At 55.8% G+C, this 15,204-nt stretch overlaps 1 protein-coding gene across 5 annotated transcripts in view; it reads left to right on the forward strand.

Annotated features, from left to right (window-relative positions):
* Window positions 1–4,364: 4,364 nt before the first annotated feature.
* CADM1 (cell adhesion molecule 1) overlaps window positions 4,365–15,204 on the forward strand; it is a 133,298-nt gene continuing 122,458 nt past the window's right edge. For 3 of the 5 annotated variants that reach the window (XM_086860963.1, XM_086860966.1, XM_086860967.1), the window contains exon 1: window positions 4,409–4,559. In XM_086860963.1, the coding sequence (XP_086717089.1) occupies window positions 4,457–4,559 (103 nt within the window). In that variant the 5' untranslated portion in view covers window positions 4,409–4,456. Of the gene's footprint in view, window positions 4,560–15,204 lie in introns of all 5 variants that reach the window. The other 2 variants (XM_086860965.1, XM_086860964.1) reach the window with 2 other exon arrangements.

Below are 15,204 nucleotides of genomic sequence, written 5' to 3' on the forward strand. Positions count from 1 at the left end.
TGGAGCCAGCCCACTCCTCTTCAGGGCTGGGACAGCAACACATCAGCCATCAGTGCCATGGAAATGTTCTTTTTTTTTGGGAGGTCTTGAATAAATCCATGCAAGAGACTTTGCTCAGGGAGAACTTTTATACTTCTGGTATCTGTTGTTCCTTAGGGTTTGGGGTGGTTTTTTGGTTTTTTTTTAACAAAGGTTTTAGTTGAGCAAAGAATCCCATCTGTATGGCTTTTTTATTAAAAGATAAAAAGCTGGAGTTCACAGGAGTTAGCATTAAGTCACAGTCCGCAGCAATCCGAGGTACTTGCTGGCTGGGGACTCTCTCTGTTTATTTCAAATACCCCTTTATCATCCTGTTGAAAGGGCCCTGTGCTCTGTAAAGCTCAGCCAATTGAAAAAAGAATCAGATAATGAAGACTGATGCTGCACTGATGACAGCCCCTCAGATCTTCAATAGGATTGCTCCAAAATCAAAAGACTTTTGCGTTTTATTGTCACATTCATGGCTCAAAAATAATTAAATGGAATCTTTTAGCTCTAGAAACAAAAATGAAAATTTAAAAACAGCCCCCCACACCTGCAGGAAAGGGACTAATGGGAATATCCAGTGGGGATGGGGCTGGATTCCGTGTGAATTTGCAGATTGTGCAGATCCTGTGTGAAAATCTGGTGATGGCAGTGGGTGCCCAGGACCTGTGTGCTACAGAGGTGACACCACTGCTCTGGGTGACAGGACTGGGCACCAACCCCCAGAGCTCCCAGCCCTGGTGGAGATGGACAGCCCCACCTTCCCTCTGTCCTTGGCACAGCTCTGAGCTTCAGCTTCCGTTTTACCTCTGGAAACTTTGAACAAATTCGTTGCTCATTGCAGTGGAAGGCAGATAAATAAAATATATTGGGAGCGATTTGTGCTGTAACTAAACCCTGAATTTATGGAGGGAGAGCGTGGCCAACCACAACTTTGTCACAGCACATGAACGCCTGGAAATTAGGTTTTGCACTTTTAGCTGGTGTTAAAAGAGGCGTCTCTGGACTCCCCAGGCTGGGGACAGGTGTGAGGAGATGCTCTGTGGTCCCACCGGGGTCAGCAGGAAGAGGGGAGGTGGCACACCCAGCAAGAGCCGAGATGTATTTCAGGAGAGGCATTAAATCCGAAATGCTATAACTTGATTATTTCTTCTGTGGCCTCCTTTTGACAAAACTCCTCCATTTTCAAAGAGTTACACAGGATTTAGCCCCGCGCCGCTTTCATGTGAATTGTGTGCCTAAAGTTCCATGCAGCTCTTTGAAAATTTCAGAGCCGGCGCTTTCCCCAAGATCGACAACTGTTTTATTTCTCTTGACAGAAAATGGTGAGAGAACAAACACTGCCAGGTGTGGGGGAAGCGGTTTGGTCGCGGTCTCTGCAGCACCTTTCATGTGAGGCTCAAAGAGCCACACGGGAATGGCGACTCCTGCTGCACCTGGACAAGTTCTGTGGGATCGCCCTTTTCTAGGGGGAAAGCTTGGGTGGCTCTGGGTTCTTTTTCCCTCCCTTTGTGGATGTGGGGATCAGCACCTCGGCTCCCTCTGTCCATCTGTGAAACCAAGGAAGGGCAACTAATTGACCATTGGTTTTGTAATCCCACCTGTAAATGGCTTCTACCATAAGTTCTTCTGCAGTGGATGTAATTAGTGCCAGTTATTTGTAATTAGCCACCCCTGGGGTGATGCTGTGTCCCCTAAGACCGTTCCCAATGGTGGCAGTGGTGGGACTGGCACCAGTTTGCACCAGGATTACTCCAATCCCTGGCCCAGTGTGTTGACAGCAGCTGCTGCTCATCCATGGATCTACTGCTTCTTCCTGCTTCCAAACGCCACTCCAAGCACATCCAAGCCACTGTCCTGTGCTGTGTCACAGGGGGATAGAGCACAAATCGCCTTTATCCTTCTCCTGCCTCTCTCTCTGTGTCTCAAACTGTGGGGCTTGGCTCTGTCTCTGGAATTATACCACAGATTGGAATTCACATTTTTAAGTTCATTTCTGCTCTGATTTAAAGGCTGAATTAACAAACAATGGCTTATTTGGTTTAAAATGCAAAAACACCATCTGGTCTTTGAGATGTGCTAAACCGCAGCGGGGGGAGCCAGAATGACACATGGGAAGGGTCTCCAAGTGGCACGGGTGAGGCTCCCAGGAGGAATTCCTGCTGCTCCTGACCCGTGTCAAGGCCAGGAAAGCTGATCTTTGGTGTGGGCATTGCTACAGCTGCAGCTGTGGCCTGGGGACAGCTCAATTTCAGGGGATGCAGCACTTCAGGCCTCACTGCTGGCAGCTCAGAGCAGTGTCCTGGGAGCTCTCCTCTGTCACGGGCTCCTCTCCTCACTCCGATGCAAAGTTCTGGAGTGGCCTCCACAGGCATTGCTGGCCCTTGGGTTTTCCCTGGGCCTCATGCCTCGCTCCAGAGCTGGCACAGGGCTTTCCAGCATCCCTGGCACAAGTGAGTCTCAGAAGCGAGTGCCCACTCGGCCAGCAGGACTCAGGGAGTGACCATCCCGTGACACTCTCGATTACACCCCTGTGCTCGTGGCTCAGGTCAGTCCCCATGGTCCTTTGTGCCCCAGCCCCTGTGCCCGCGCTCCCACTGCCACTCCCAGCTCCGTGCTGTCCCTGGCTGCTGGTGATTTGATTTGATACGGCTTTCAATCACTGCCAACGGGCCAGCAGCACCACTGCTAAACACTGTGTGACAAATAATCTGAGGCTAAGCTTCCAGGACAGAGGAAATCGCTTTCCTCTTGAAATTAAAGTTGATGCATAATGGAAGGCACTAAGACGTCTCCAGCAGGAACATCACCAGTTTGAGTCCATCCCGAGTCCCGCTCCGTCTGCTGAACGAGACGTGGGAGGTTAGGGAAGTCATTTCCTAGAGTTCAGCATTTGCAATTTGCATTCTATAATCTCCCGGCCATTTACCAGCAGATAATTTGTCATGGTTTGCTTTAGCTGTTGTGATATTGATATTTATTATGCAAATTGTATTTCCTACTACTTATTGTCCTCACCCTCAGAATACTGGAATTATTATAAACCTGTTTAGTTAATAGGGGTTGTCTCTCAATTGATGTGTGAGCCGCAGCAGGTCGCAGTGTGTGGTGTCGTGCAGGGGGGGCTGCACTGTGCAATTAGGAACAGGCACGCAGGATACCTGGATGCGGGATGGCACAGCAGCCACTGGAGCTGCTCTGCTGTGCTTAGTGGGGCTGGAGTCCTCCTGGAGAGGAGGGAATTTGGGGTCCCAGCATAAGACAAGCGCTTTCTCGCTAACTGGGGTGAAGCTGGCTTAGTTATGGAATTGTGATGGTTCTGGTGGCCCACAGCTCTGCTTGCTGAGCAGAAAACAGATGTTTGGCAAGGCTATGGAGCAGAAAGGCTTGTCATCATGGGAGACAGAGAGTGGCATGGGGACGGGTGATGCCTCAAACCAAGTCTCAGGCGGCTGCATTTTGGGTTTTCTTGGGTGTGAAACCAGCTTGGTTTCACATTCCAAAGGGCGAAAGCTCTCTCCAGCCCCGGTGTGATGCAGTGTTTGCCCTGGGCGGTTTTAACCTCAAGCTTGGCAGAATCCGGGATGATAAAGTTGAACTGACAATTCACCTGCCTCAGGTTAACTTGGAATAACCTAATTAATAAGGCTGGGAATATTTGACATGCTCTGCGTTTGCTCCATTAACGCTTGCATGGACCCATTGCCAGCGATTCTGCGGTTCCGTTCCTGGTGCCGTGGGCGGGGGAAAGCTTGGAGCCTTTCCGGGCGGGACGAGTCCCCGGCGATGCCGGCCGCTCGCTGTGCCGGGTGTTACAGCCAGCACTCGGGGGAACGGCAGGGGGCAGTTCCGGGGCTTCATTTGCTCCGTTTAAACCCGTGGCGTGGGTGAGAAACCCGCAGAAAAGGCGGATTTGTTGGGGGGCTCCGGCCTGTGCGCTGCCCCGGGGCCGCCGAGGCTCAACACCGCCTCCAGCGGAGCCGGGAGCGGCCCGAGGGCACGGGCCCGCCGGGAGGGCGCAGGGGGGCACGGAGGGGGCACAGACCCTGCGGAACCGCTGCTGAACGCGGGGGGCTGAGCGGGATCCCCCCGGGACCGAGAGCGCCGGCGGGGGCGCACCGCGGGAGGAAGGACGGCGGGGTGGTACCCCCGGGAGGAGGATGCTGCGGGGGGCGGGCGGGGGCCACACGGCCCCGGAAAGGCCGGGAACGGGGAGAAAGGCTCGGGTGGGGCGCGGCGGTGCGGGTGGGCGGCGGCGCGGGGCTCGGCCCCGGCACGGCGCTGCCCGGGGTCGGGCCCGGCGCGCTCGGAGCCGCCCGCGCCCCCCGTGCGGCGGGGCGGAGCGCGGGGCGTGCCGCCGAACCCCCGCCCCGTGACGCGCCATCTCCCGCGGGCGGTGCGCGGCGGCGACAGAGCGAGGCAGGTGCCGGCGATGGCGGGTCGCGCCCAGCCCAGCGGCCCCGCGGGCAGCGGCGCCCCGGGGCTCCTCCCGCTGCTGCTGCTGCTGCTCTCCGCCGCCGCCATCATCCCCAGAGGTAGGAGGGACGCGGGGTACCGGGGAACCGGGGTACCGGGGTACCGGGGCGGGGAGCGGGGGTTCGCGCTCGGGCATCGCGGCGGCGCTCGGCTAGCCCCGGTTGCGGCGGGGCCGGACCGAGCCCGCCCGCTCTCCGTGGCCCCCGGGCCGTGCCCGGAGCGTGCGGAGGTCCCGGGGAAGCGCCCCCGGCGGTGGCGGCGGCGGGCGGGCTCACCCGCGCGTGGCGGTGCGGAGCGGGCAGCCGCTGCCGGTTTCCATGGAAGCGGCTTCTCCCTCTGCTCGGGGGGTCATCGGCGGCCCCGCAATTAAAAACTAATTGCTTTGCGCGCCCCCTCTATCCCCCCCTCTCCGCCCCCCCGGTGTTTGCGGCGGCGCGGGGATGCTGCACCCCTGCGGGAGCGGGGAACCTGTTGGAATCTGAGTGGAACTTGCGCGACGCTTCGCTCTCCCTCCTCCTCTGCCTCTTCCTCCCTCGCCTCCCCTCTCTCTCGTTCCTCTCCTCTCTCCCCCGGTGCCCCCTGCCGCAGCCGCGCCCCCCGCCCAGCTGGGCGCGCTGGGGGCGATCGCCCGGCTCGGGCGCTGCGGCTGGAGCGGGCGCTGATAGAATGAGGCTAACAGCGCGCCCTGAGCGGGGCCAGCTGGTCCTCTCCGCGGCACCCTCGGTTCCGGTGTCCCCGGTGCGTTGGGAGAGCCCCCCAGCCAGCCTGCCATCGCTCCCCGCCGAGCCCGGGAGCCGCAGCGGCGACCTGCGCTCGTGTCCGGTGGCTTCGGTTCGAACATCCCCCGTTAACGCCGTTCACGTTTCCAGTATGTCCGTGGGGCGGCACCGGGCACCCGGCCGGAGGAGCGGGGCTGTGTCCGGGATGTTTGGGAAGAACAAGAGGCCATTGAGCGATCTGTTGAATCCCGCTCGTAGGGAAGGGGGGACGGAGGGGCCGCCAGCCCGGCGAACAAAGAGCTTTATTCACAGCCTGTGTACATGTCCATGCCTTCCCCGCTCTTCCCGGGCGGCCTTTTCGGTGGGATGGTGGTGGGGGGAGAGCGCCGGGGTCGCTTTCAGCTTGTTTGGTGCCCTCCCCGCCGGCTCCGACAAGGGCTGCGCTGGCAGCAGCCCCGGAGGGCGGCTGTGCCCCGGTCCCGGCGGGTCCCGGGGGTCCCGGCGGGTCCCGGGGGTCCCGGCGCTCCGCAGCCCCGAGCCCGTTGCGGGGAGCCGGGGCGGAGGGAAGCAGCCCCGGCGGCGGCTCTGTGCGCTGTGAGCCGCGGAAACGCTCCGCTCCGGCTGCCGGGCTGCCTGCGCTCGCTGTCTTGTGGCTTCTCGGGTGTCTCGTCACAAGGTGCTGTTTGTGTGTTCCGTGCCTGTCGCTGCCTGGTGAGTCTCCCGCCGGTGTGACCCGGGGACCCCGGTACTGAGAGACGCCCAGGATGGAAATACGAGCCCTGCTCCAGGACGGCCGCGTTCATCCTTTGTTTTGCTGTCTCGATCACCTCAAATTCTCTAAGAGCAGTTTTTAACTGGAGGCCGGAGTGATCCCCCGGCAGGCTCAGCCTGTTCACCGCTGCCCAGCCAACGGGTGGGACTGTGATTTGGGATGGCAGAGCTGCTGGAGGGCAACAGGAGCAGGGCTGGATGCTCAGGCTGTGCCGGACCCGTGCACCGGGGTGAGAAGCGCCGTGCGGCGGGAGCTGGGGTTGCGGTGCTTTCGTGGAAGACACATATTTCATGGTTGTGATGCTGTGTTGTGAATCGCGGGATAAAATCCCAGACTGACTGCGTTTAGGCAAAATTTCTTTACAGTTGAGGACGTCTTTTTTCCCCCCATTCTGCCCCTTTTCCAAGCTATCAGCGTTAGCTCCGGTGCTGTGCGAAGAGAGAATTAGCGTGTGGCAGCGGCGCCGGGCGCGGAGCGCTGCCGTGTCACCCGCACGGCTGCCACCCGAGGCACAGCGGTGCCAGCGCCGTGTCACCGCCGTGGTGGCACCCCGTGATGCGGGCTGAGGCTCGGGGTTCTGCTGCCTCCTTTCATGGGGGCGATGGGAGCAGCGATAGGCAGCAGCTGGAGCTGGAGCTGAGGCGTTGGGCTGGGATGAGCCTGTGCGCTCGGGTGGATCCGCGTTTCTGTGCTCGCTCTCCAGCTGCTCTGGAGGCTTCGCGCTTGATGCAGCTCCCGATGCCCCAGCGCAGCAGGGCCAGGGCTGAGGAGAGCACCGGGCTGCGGCTCCGAGTCCGTCTGCGCTGGCACCCGGCTCTTCAGGGAGAAACAACTTTCCAGCAGAAGCCACAGGAGGAGTTTGGAGACGGCGTTGGCGAGGAGCTGCCCAGGGCTGGTGGTGGCTGCAGCCTCCGTGTCCGCCGACCCCAAGGGGCCCGGGAGAAGCCCCCGCGAGGGCAGCGAGCGCTCCCAGAGCGGCTGCGCTGAGCCAGGCTCCTTTGTAAACACAGAGTGAGTTTCCAAGGAGCCTTTGTATGCAAGCGAGTCTGCTCGTCCCTGGCCTTCAGCAACAGCGTTCTGCATGCGACGCAAACACCGGCGGGGAAGGGGCTGGGGAATAAAGCGATCCATCTGGGTTGCAGCTTGGGCTCATTTGTCTTGCGTGTAGGCAGTTGAGCCCAGGTTTATAAGCACGACAATCTGGTTTGAAGGCACTGCCAAGGAGGCTCCTGAGGACGGGAAGGCGAGGAGGACATTGCTCTGCTCCGTGCGTGCCCCGCTCTGAGGAGGGGGCGGCTGTCAGCGCCTTCTGCAGTTTGGACATCCCCGGGCTGGGCACTGCCAGGCTGGACATCCCTGGGCTGGACATCCCCGGGCTGGGCACTGCCGGGCTGGACATCCCCGGGCTGGGCACTGCCAGGCTGGACATCCCTGGGCTGGACATCCCCGGGCTGGACATCCCCGGGCTGGCCCTGGCACAGGTGGCCGCTGTTGGTGCACAGAGGGGGCTGCGGTGACAGGAGGCCGGAGAAGAGCCGCGCTCCCCCGGGGACCCCCGGCCGTGTCAGCGGCCGTGCTGCTGATGCTGCGCTGCCGTCGCCTTTGTTTGCCTTGTGCTGTCTTTCCTGGTGTGTAAATAAAGAAGGCTTTGTGATCTAGCAGCTCTGGCTCCTCAGCCTGGCGCTTGGCGAGCCTTCCCCCAGCCCTGCCAGGGCCGGTGGGGCCGTGTCCTGCCGTCGGTGAGCTCTCTGCCCTATTGCTGGGTGGAAAATGGGTCAGCTCCTTAACCCTGCGTCTGCCTGAGGCCGCCCGGAGTAAAAGCTGTGTGCCAGCCTGGATGCACCCTCTGTTTGAATGGACCATCCAAGTGCTCCTCAGAGCACGTTTGCTCGTAAAAAGCAAACCCACCTTCCTGCGTGTAGGCAGAGTTTTCTGGATGTTTCTCTTGAATGTTTTTCTAGGGATTATTGTCAGACTTTGTACAGGGGTTTTGAAAACCTGTTCTTCTTGTGGGTTTTGGTAGTACTTGCTGGTACTTCTGTCAGGAAAGCGGAGGCTCCCTCCTGTATCCAAACAGGATTTCGGCTCCTGTCTGCGGCTCCAGATCTGAGCAGGCTCCAGGAGCTGCAGCCTTCCCTGGAGCTGAGCCAGGAAGTGAATACTTAACACAGTGATTTGAGAGCACAAGCAAAGCTGGACACGCAGCCAGTGTCTACCGAGAAATTGGATGCTACGTGTTAAAAAAAATAAGTTGTGCTTGTTCCTCCGGGGGACAATGTGAGGTGCAAACCCACCGGCGCTAAATAAAGGGACGCTGTGGAAACCTGCCATGAAGGAGAGACCCCAGGTGGAATGTTGTAATTAGGAGTGGTATGTACTTGTTTAAGTTCCATAAATCAGTCTCTTTCCCGGGATGTAATTGCACGCTGCAGAGAGCAGCTGCTGCTGCGGTTCCCGGGGAGCTCCACCACAAACGCTTTGAAGGTCGCCCAGCGTGGGCTCAGGCGCTTCGGGGCAGCGTGCTGGGGAAAAGGGTGGCTTTGGGTGCGTGGCAGGCGAGGAGTCGGAAGGGAAATACCACGGGGGCTGACTCTGAGCTGCGGGAGCCGGAGCGCAGTGAGCTGTCGGCCGGGACGCGCGGTGCCCGGCCGGCGTTTGTGGTTTGGCCACCAGCTGCATTTAGTTATTCCAGCGTTTAATTTGCGAGGGCAGGGTGAGCCCCAGCTGCAATACTGTGGCTGCAGGCAAGTCCTCTGACGGCCCTGCCCATGTGTGACTGCCTTCTGTCAGCCTTTTCTGCTGTGAAAACTGTTTTTCTTCTTCCTGGTGTCCTCGTTACCTGTTGAACCCGTAGGATTTCCTGCTGTGTTGTGCATCAGGCTCTCGCATCTGCAGGGTGTTGAGTTGGGTCTTGGGGAGCCCTACAAACCACTGTGTGCTGCTGGATGAGGCTCTGAGCTTCATGTCAGTCTTTTCCACCCATTCCAGATTCCAGCAAGGAATACAAATCCCCAAGGAGATTTGGTTCTCGGGGTTTCTCGAAGCCGCAGCTTGTGGCTGCTGGCTGCTTGCATTTAAAACACTTGGCTGGCTCGTACCAGGGACATTTGCTGCCCTCCACTCCTGGTTATTTTAAACCAACAATGTCCCTCTGTAGGGTTGGGCTGGCTATTTTTACCCTGTGGTGTGGTTTTAATTTACTGTGTTCTTCTGTGGTTTCAAAACTTGAGCATTACAAAGACTTTGCCCTTACCAAATTCTCAAGGTGAATCAGTAGAATATTTGATACCCCATTAAGTTCCAGTCTGAAGGATCAAAGAGATACTTAGGCACATCTCTTTGCTCAGAGATATAAAACTTTTGTGGGCTGTAGCTTAACTGGAAAATGTCTTTAGTTTTGCTTTTTTAGGTATTTTTTTGTCCCTGGAAGTGCTGGCAGCGCCTTGGTGTTGCGGGTTTGCTGACAGTCTCACATGCAGGTGCTGCCTCCTGGCAGGTTTGTGGTGGGTTTGCTTTGGTCCTGCCCGTGTTTGTGGGTCCTGCCCCAGTGGCACAGCCCAGGTCCCCCCTCCCCTCTCAGTGGCAGTTCCAGTCAGGTGCCAGCATTGGAGGGGGAATAGTCTCTTTACAGTAAACAACTACCAGTATATTTTAAAGCCCAGGTGTGCATCTGGCAATGGGAAAAAGTTGTGTTGGAAACTCTCCTCCTCTTCCAATCCCAGCTGTGAAGTTTGCCCTGAGCAGTTGCACTCCTGGCTTGGACCTTCCCTAGGAAATGTCCCATTTTCTGGAGCCCTTGGCTGAGCAGTGGCAGCCGTGAGGGATGGAGATCTCTACCTGCAGATCAGGGAGAGACCAATCACCCATCAGAGGCAAGGCTGCTTACACTTGTCTCCTAAAGCTGTGCTCAGACTTCAGGAGTTCGGTGTATAAACGCCTGGGTTCAGGTTACGGCTGGAATAAGCCACTCTGATCTCATGGTGTCCTCTTCTAGCAGTTAGCGAGTGCCTGAATCTGATTTATGATCTCCTCCAAGGTCTGCTTCCAGAATGGAAATGTCATTGCATTCCCCACGTTGTCAGCAGGGCTCTCCAGTCGGTGGCTCTGCAGTGGGGGCCTTCCCTTCACACAGATGCACTTGGGTGCTCATCCCAAATGTGTCTCTCCTGGACCTGAGAGACCTCAGCATTTGGTACAGAAACTTTTTTGTTGGAGCAGTGATGCTGTTTCTAGAGATGAATTTTTCTTGGGCAGCATGAGACCATACTGGGCTTGGCAAGCTCCAGCCAGGCGGGTCTGGGAGTGCTGGTGCTGTGGGTGGGGGACCATGGGGACCACTGGCCTTTGTGGCAGCTCACCTGCAAGGTGAGTGCATCCCAGACCCCCACTCCCATCCAGCTCTTGCAGCCTCTACCCCTCTCCAAAGTGTGGCAGGAAGAAAGAAATATGGAGCAGCAAAGTGACATTCCCTCCCTCCCCTTCTCCCCCCGTGCAGCAATAGAAATACGAGTCTGAGTCTGCAGCGTCAAAAGAGAGATCAGAGTAATCGGATCAAGCATGAGGAACTGCTTGTTGCCGCTTCCCTGTTTTTAAATGAGGCTGCCTGGCAGCTTCCCTGGCAGAGCACTTTCAACATTACTCGTGTTCAGCTTTGGAGCTGGGGTTGCAGCAAAGCCAGGCTCTGTGAGAATTGGGCTGGAAAGGGAACTTTCTGCGTAGCCTCTGGGCTAACACACAGAAATAAAGGCTCCCTGTGCCCCCACGGCCCTGGGTTTGTAGCTGAGCAGAGGCACATCTGTCCCTAATTCTGCAGAGAGAGCGCTCTCACTTCATGCATTTATCACAGTGATGCTGCTCTGGGATGTGCTCTGTGATGCCAATACATCCCTGACCTTGGACTTTCCCTAAAGCCATTCCCACCTCGCTGCCCTGGTGTGGCACAGGATAACTCTGTCTATGGAGAGGTGTTGAAATGGTCTAGCTGGGTCAAACCAGGGGGGAGAGCTGCTGGCTCATCTGCAGAGGCTTCTCTTCATGCAGTGTCTGTCCATCCATCCATCCACCCACCCACCCCAGTCCTTAATGCTGGCAGTGCTCCAGAGCATCTGCACTGTCACCTGCACTGCTGCAGTGCCTGTGGTCACAGAGTCCCTGTACTGCTCCTGGAGTTTGGCTGTGAGGTTGTTCAGCTAATCCTAACTGGTTTCAAAGTAATGAGAACCTGAAATATCCACATTTAGAGAGCTATTGCTGTTAGCTGGGTTTGGTTTGTATTCTCATTCTAAGCTATTTTGCTTGTAAACACAGTTGGAACTATTTGTCTGTGCTCCCATTGCCTCTTTGACGTCTTCATTCGCACTGGTTAATGCAGACATGATGTTAGAAGCTTGGTGGAAGCAGGGAAGCTCCCGAGGGCTGCCCCTCCTGCTTTTCCCACTCTGTATGGAATTAGTTGCTGTTTTCAGCTGCTGGAGGACAGGCCTTGCCACGCACTCGCAGGCTCTTCAGCAGGCAGCACGCTGGGCTGGTTTGGGTGTCAGCAGCTCTGCAAACGCCGTCGTGCCCAGAGCCCTGGCCGCGCGTGACGGGGCAGCGCGCTCGCTGCGATCCCCAGCAACGCCGTCCCCCGTTAGCGGCTCCTGCTGACAGCCCGGCTGGGCTCCCTGGCGCTGGGGGAAGCTGCTTGACAACCATCAGAGCTCTGAATGCTTGTCATCACCGGCCGTCAGCTTCGTCAGGCGGAGCTGCTGCGGATGCTGGGTTTGTTAGGACTCCTCGGAGCCAGCCAGCTTTTCCAGGGTGGGCGCAGCAGGAGCCAACGAAGCCAAAGCCCCGCTTGCCTTGGGAAGAGTTGTCTTGGTGTGGGCTTGCCAGCAGCTCTGGCTCTCCAGGCAGATTCATTCCTTTGGCACCTTGGTTTGTTGCTGTGCAGTCTGATTGCCGAGGATCCCTGCCCTGGAGGGTGGGAGCGGTGCAGATCCCTGGCTGGCACTGGGACACCCCTGGCCCTGCAGGTGCTTGTGGTGCTGGGATGAAGCAGGAGCTGCGTTGCCCATTGTCACTGGTGGAGGGTGGATGCGGGGAAGATTTCTCTTGGTGCGTGAAATGTGAGCGTGATTTCCCCTTTGGCACTTCGCTCCTCTGCCCTTGGTTTACTGTGATTTTACAGACTGCTTGGAATGAAGAGTTGCATCATTCAGAGTCTGTGTCTGCAGGGTCACGACACACCGTGGCTTTTCTTGCCCTGTCACAGTTAAAGACCAGTTTTCCTCAGCTCCTCGTCTGTGGGTGGCTCCAAAGGAGACGTTACTCATCCCCGAGTAGGCAGAACCACCGAAAGCGAATCCCACGCTGAGGTTGCTGAGCTCTGTCCACACAAAACAGCTTTCCCTTCGATTTAAAGGTCTTACACCCTTAATCGTTCCCTGGAATCTTTAACAGAAGGTACAGGTTTAATCAACTCCCTGAATCCATAACTGCCAGGTATTGCTTCCTCAGCACGAGGAGCGGAGTCGCGCCTCTCCCTGGGAAGGGTGAAGATTAAAGTGGGATAGACAGGAGATTAACAATGTTCCCTTCAGACATCACCAGGGAAAGGGGGAGACGCTCCAAAATGAGGAATAAGGAAATACTTGGAGTCACTTCTTGCTCTGTAGGAATCCGTGGAGCCTTGTAAACAGAGGGTTTATGGCAAACCCAGTGCCGTGGCTCTTAAATCACTCTGGGAGAATTTTGGATGCACAGTTAAAGGATGGCTTCCTCCTCCAGGCTCTCATGTGCAAGCTGGAGCCAGAATTTTCATGTTAACACGACATGATGTGTGTGGAGTGCAGCTCAGGGAGGCTGGTCACGCTGTCAGGTTCGGGATACCCTGTTTTGTGTTGAGGTTTGGTGGCTCTGTTGATCTCACTTCTATTCAGGAAAGGGGAGGTTTAGCAAGAGTCCCATTAAATGGGATTTCAGTGTTTCCTACAGAATGACTCTTCTTCAGTTCCTACTGGAATAAATATCATGTGTGTTGTATTCACAGGTCATTGATCCTGCCTCTCCTTCCCCTCCTGCACTGCACCCCTCTAAATCTGACTTCTTTGGACAAGGCAGGATAAGGAAATGAAAATAGTTCTCTGTGGGTGATGGGGGTCTGTGGGGGTGTAAAAATCCTGTCCAAAGGTTTTGAGTGGCTGAAACAATCCTGCAGGAAATAAATGAGGATTAGTAAGCTATTTTCAGCCTGGTCATTTGCTTCTTCCCAGGGAGAGCCCAGTGGAGTGGCCAATCCAGTGGATATCCTGAGGGATGAGGGATTTTATGCTGGAATTAATGTGGATGTTGGTGGGTGTGCATGGACTAGGGGGGTATTGGAGGAAAATGGTGGGATCATTCCCTTCTCCTCCTGGATTTCACTGCCCAAAGAGCAAATCTTCCTGAAAACTGTCCCTGAATCCTCTGGGAAACCTTTGGAAATGCAGCTCCTTGTTGCTTTACGTAAAATGTCTTTGTAGCAGTTGAGGATGCCAGCGTCCATTAAAGACACAATCCAAAGCCATGTGAGAGTTTTAATAACTTGGTATTTTTGTTGTGCCAAAAAATCCAATTACATACGGAATCACTTTTCCTTTGTAAAGGTCTGGGAAAGTGTTTGCCTAAACTGCTGTAGAAGCGGCATTTCAGTGAACCAGCTGAAAAGTCATTTTTGTCAGTTTAATGGGTGTAATAAAATGGTCCATCTTGGGGGGGGGGAGGGAGGGGGACAGAAAAGCCTCTCTGAAATTGGGATCTTTTAATTTTAAATTGGTTCCTGGGATTTATACGGCTTTCAAAGGCAGATGGAGAGGGAAGAGCTCTGGGTAGGTGTTGAAGCAGCTTGTGCCTGTTTTTCTGAGAAATACACAGATCCCATAGATGAAATGTTTACGAAATGGACACGAAATACACAAGTCTATACAGAAATGCACAAAGCTGAGCACAAGAAGGTGTCGTGGATGGCTGAGGGCTCGTGGCTGTACCAGGCAGGGGCTCTGCCATCGTGTCCTCGGTGCTGGCAGTGATCTTGGAGTGCTATCGGTGCTGCTTTCCCACCCAACGTGGTTTTGTTTGTCTGGTCTCCTCTTGGAGAGGCTTTTTTTAGCCTTCATTTGTCCAGATTATCAGCATGCAGAGGAGAGCTGCCTGGTATTTACATGATTTAGTTGTAAATATGGTTAAGTGTTGATAGATATTGTTGTCATAAGTGCTTACAGCTCCTGGACTGATTACTGAATTTCTTATGTGGAAATCTGTACAAGCTCGGCGCGCGAGCAGCTTCCCAAGGGAAGTGTGAGGAAGGAGCTTGTGGTTTCCGTGTGGAAATCAAAGCCCAGATGTGGCTGGAGCGGGTGAATTTATGGGGGAAGTATTGTCGGGTTTGGTTGGCAACAACTGGGGTTCCGAGGCTGTGATGGAGGGAAAATAAAAGGCTCCTGTTCCCCGTTTTTGTGGGAACAGATGCTGTTCTGTGCAGCAGCTATTCGGGGCTGATATGCATAGGGAACATCTGTAGGGTTATCCACCAGGGGCTGGGGCCGAGGGATGTTCATTGCTGCCACTGGGCTGAAGGAACAAATATGTTATTTGCTGCTAGTTTTCTTTTTAATTGACTAACAGGCTCTGCCTGAACTGCCCTTGTTTAACAGTCTTATTTCCAGAATGTTTTACATCCCTACTCAGAAACCTGAATTTGCGAGCGAGTATTTCTGGGAAATGTCTCACGGAACGCAAAAGGCCTGGATTTGGCAGAATCCTCTCCAAAGGGTGAGGATTGTGGAGGGCTCTGCGATCTTGATCATGGTCTTGAAAACCTTGTGCATTTGCCCACAGAAACGGAGATTTGTGCGGGTGATTTGGAGTTCCGAGGTGGGAACGGTTATTAGGATAAAACATGGGAGGAGAGGCCAGTCGTGTTGTGTGTGAAGGGGATTTGTGGATGTGATGTTCAGCTCAGTGCTGAATTTAGGGCAGAGATAAAAGCCTCTCCCCACCCCGATGTAGTTCTCGGTGTAATGGCAGCACTTCAATCCTGGCAGCTCGGGAAGGGAGCCGGGAGCCGTACCCGGATCCTGCGGCACCGCGCACGCCGTGCGGGGGAAGCGAGAGGCGGCACGGCCGTGCCCACCCTCCCTGGATGTCCTTCTTGCTTTAGAGAGGCTTCCTCGGGAGCTCAGGCAGGTTGGAAGG

The sequence above is a fragment of the Cyanistes caeruleus genome, chromosome 23, assembly GCF_971803275.1.
Source record: "Cyanistes caeruleus chromosome 23, bCyaCae1.hap1.1, whole genome shotgun sequence".
NCBI classification, from domain to species: Eukaryota; Metazoa; Chordata; class Aves; order Passeriformes; family Paridae; genus Cyanistes; species Cyanistes caeruleus.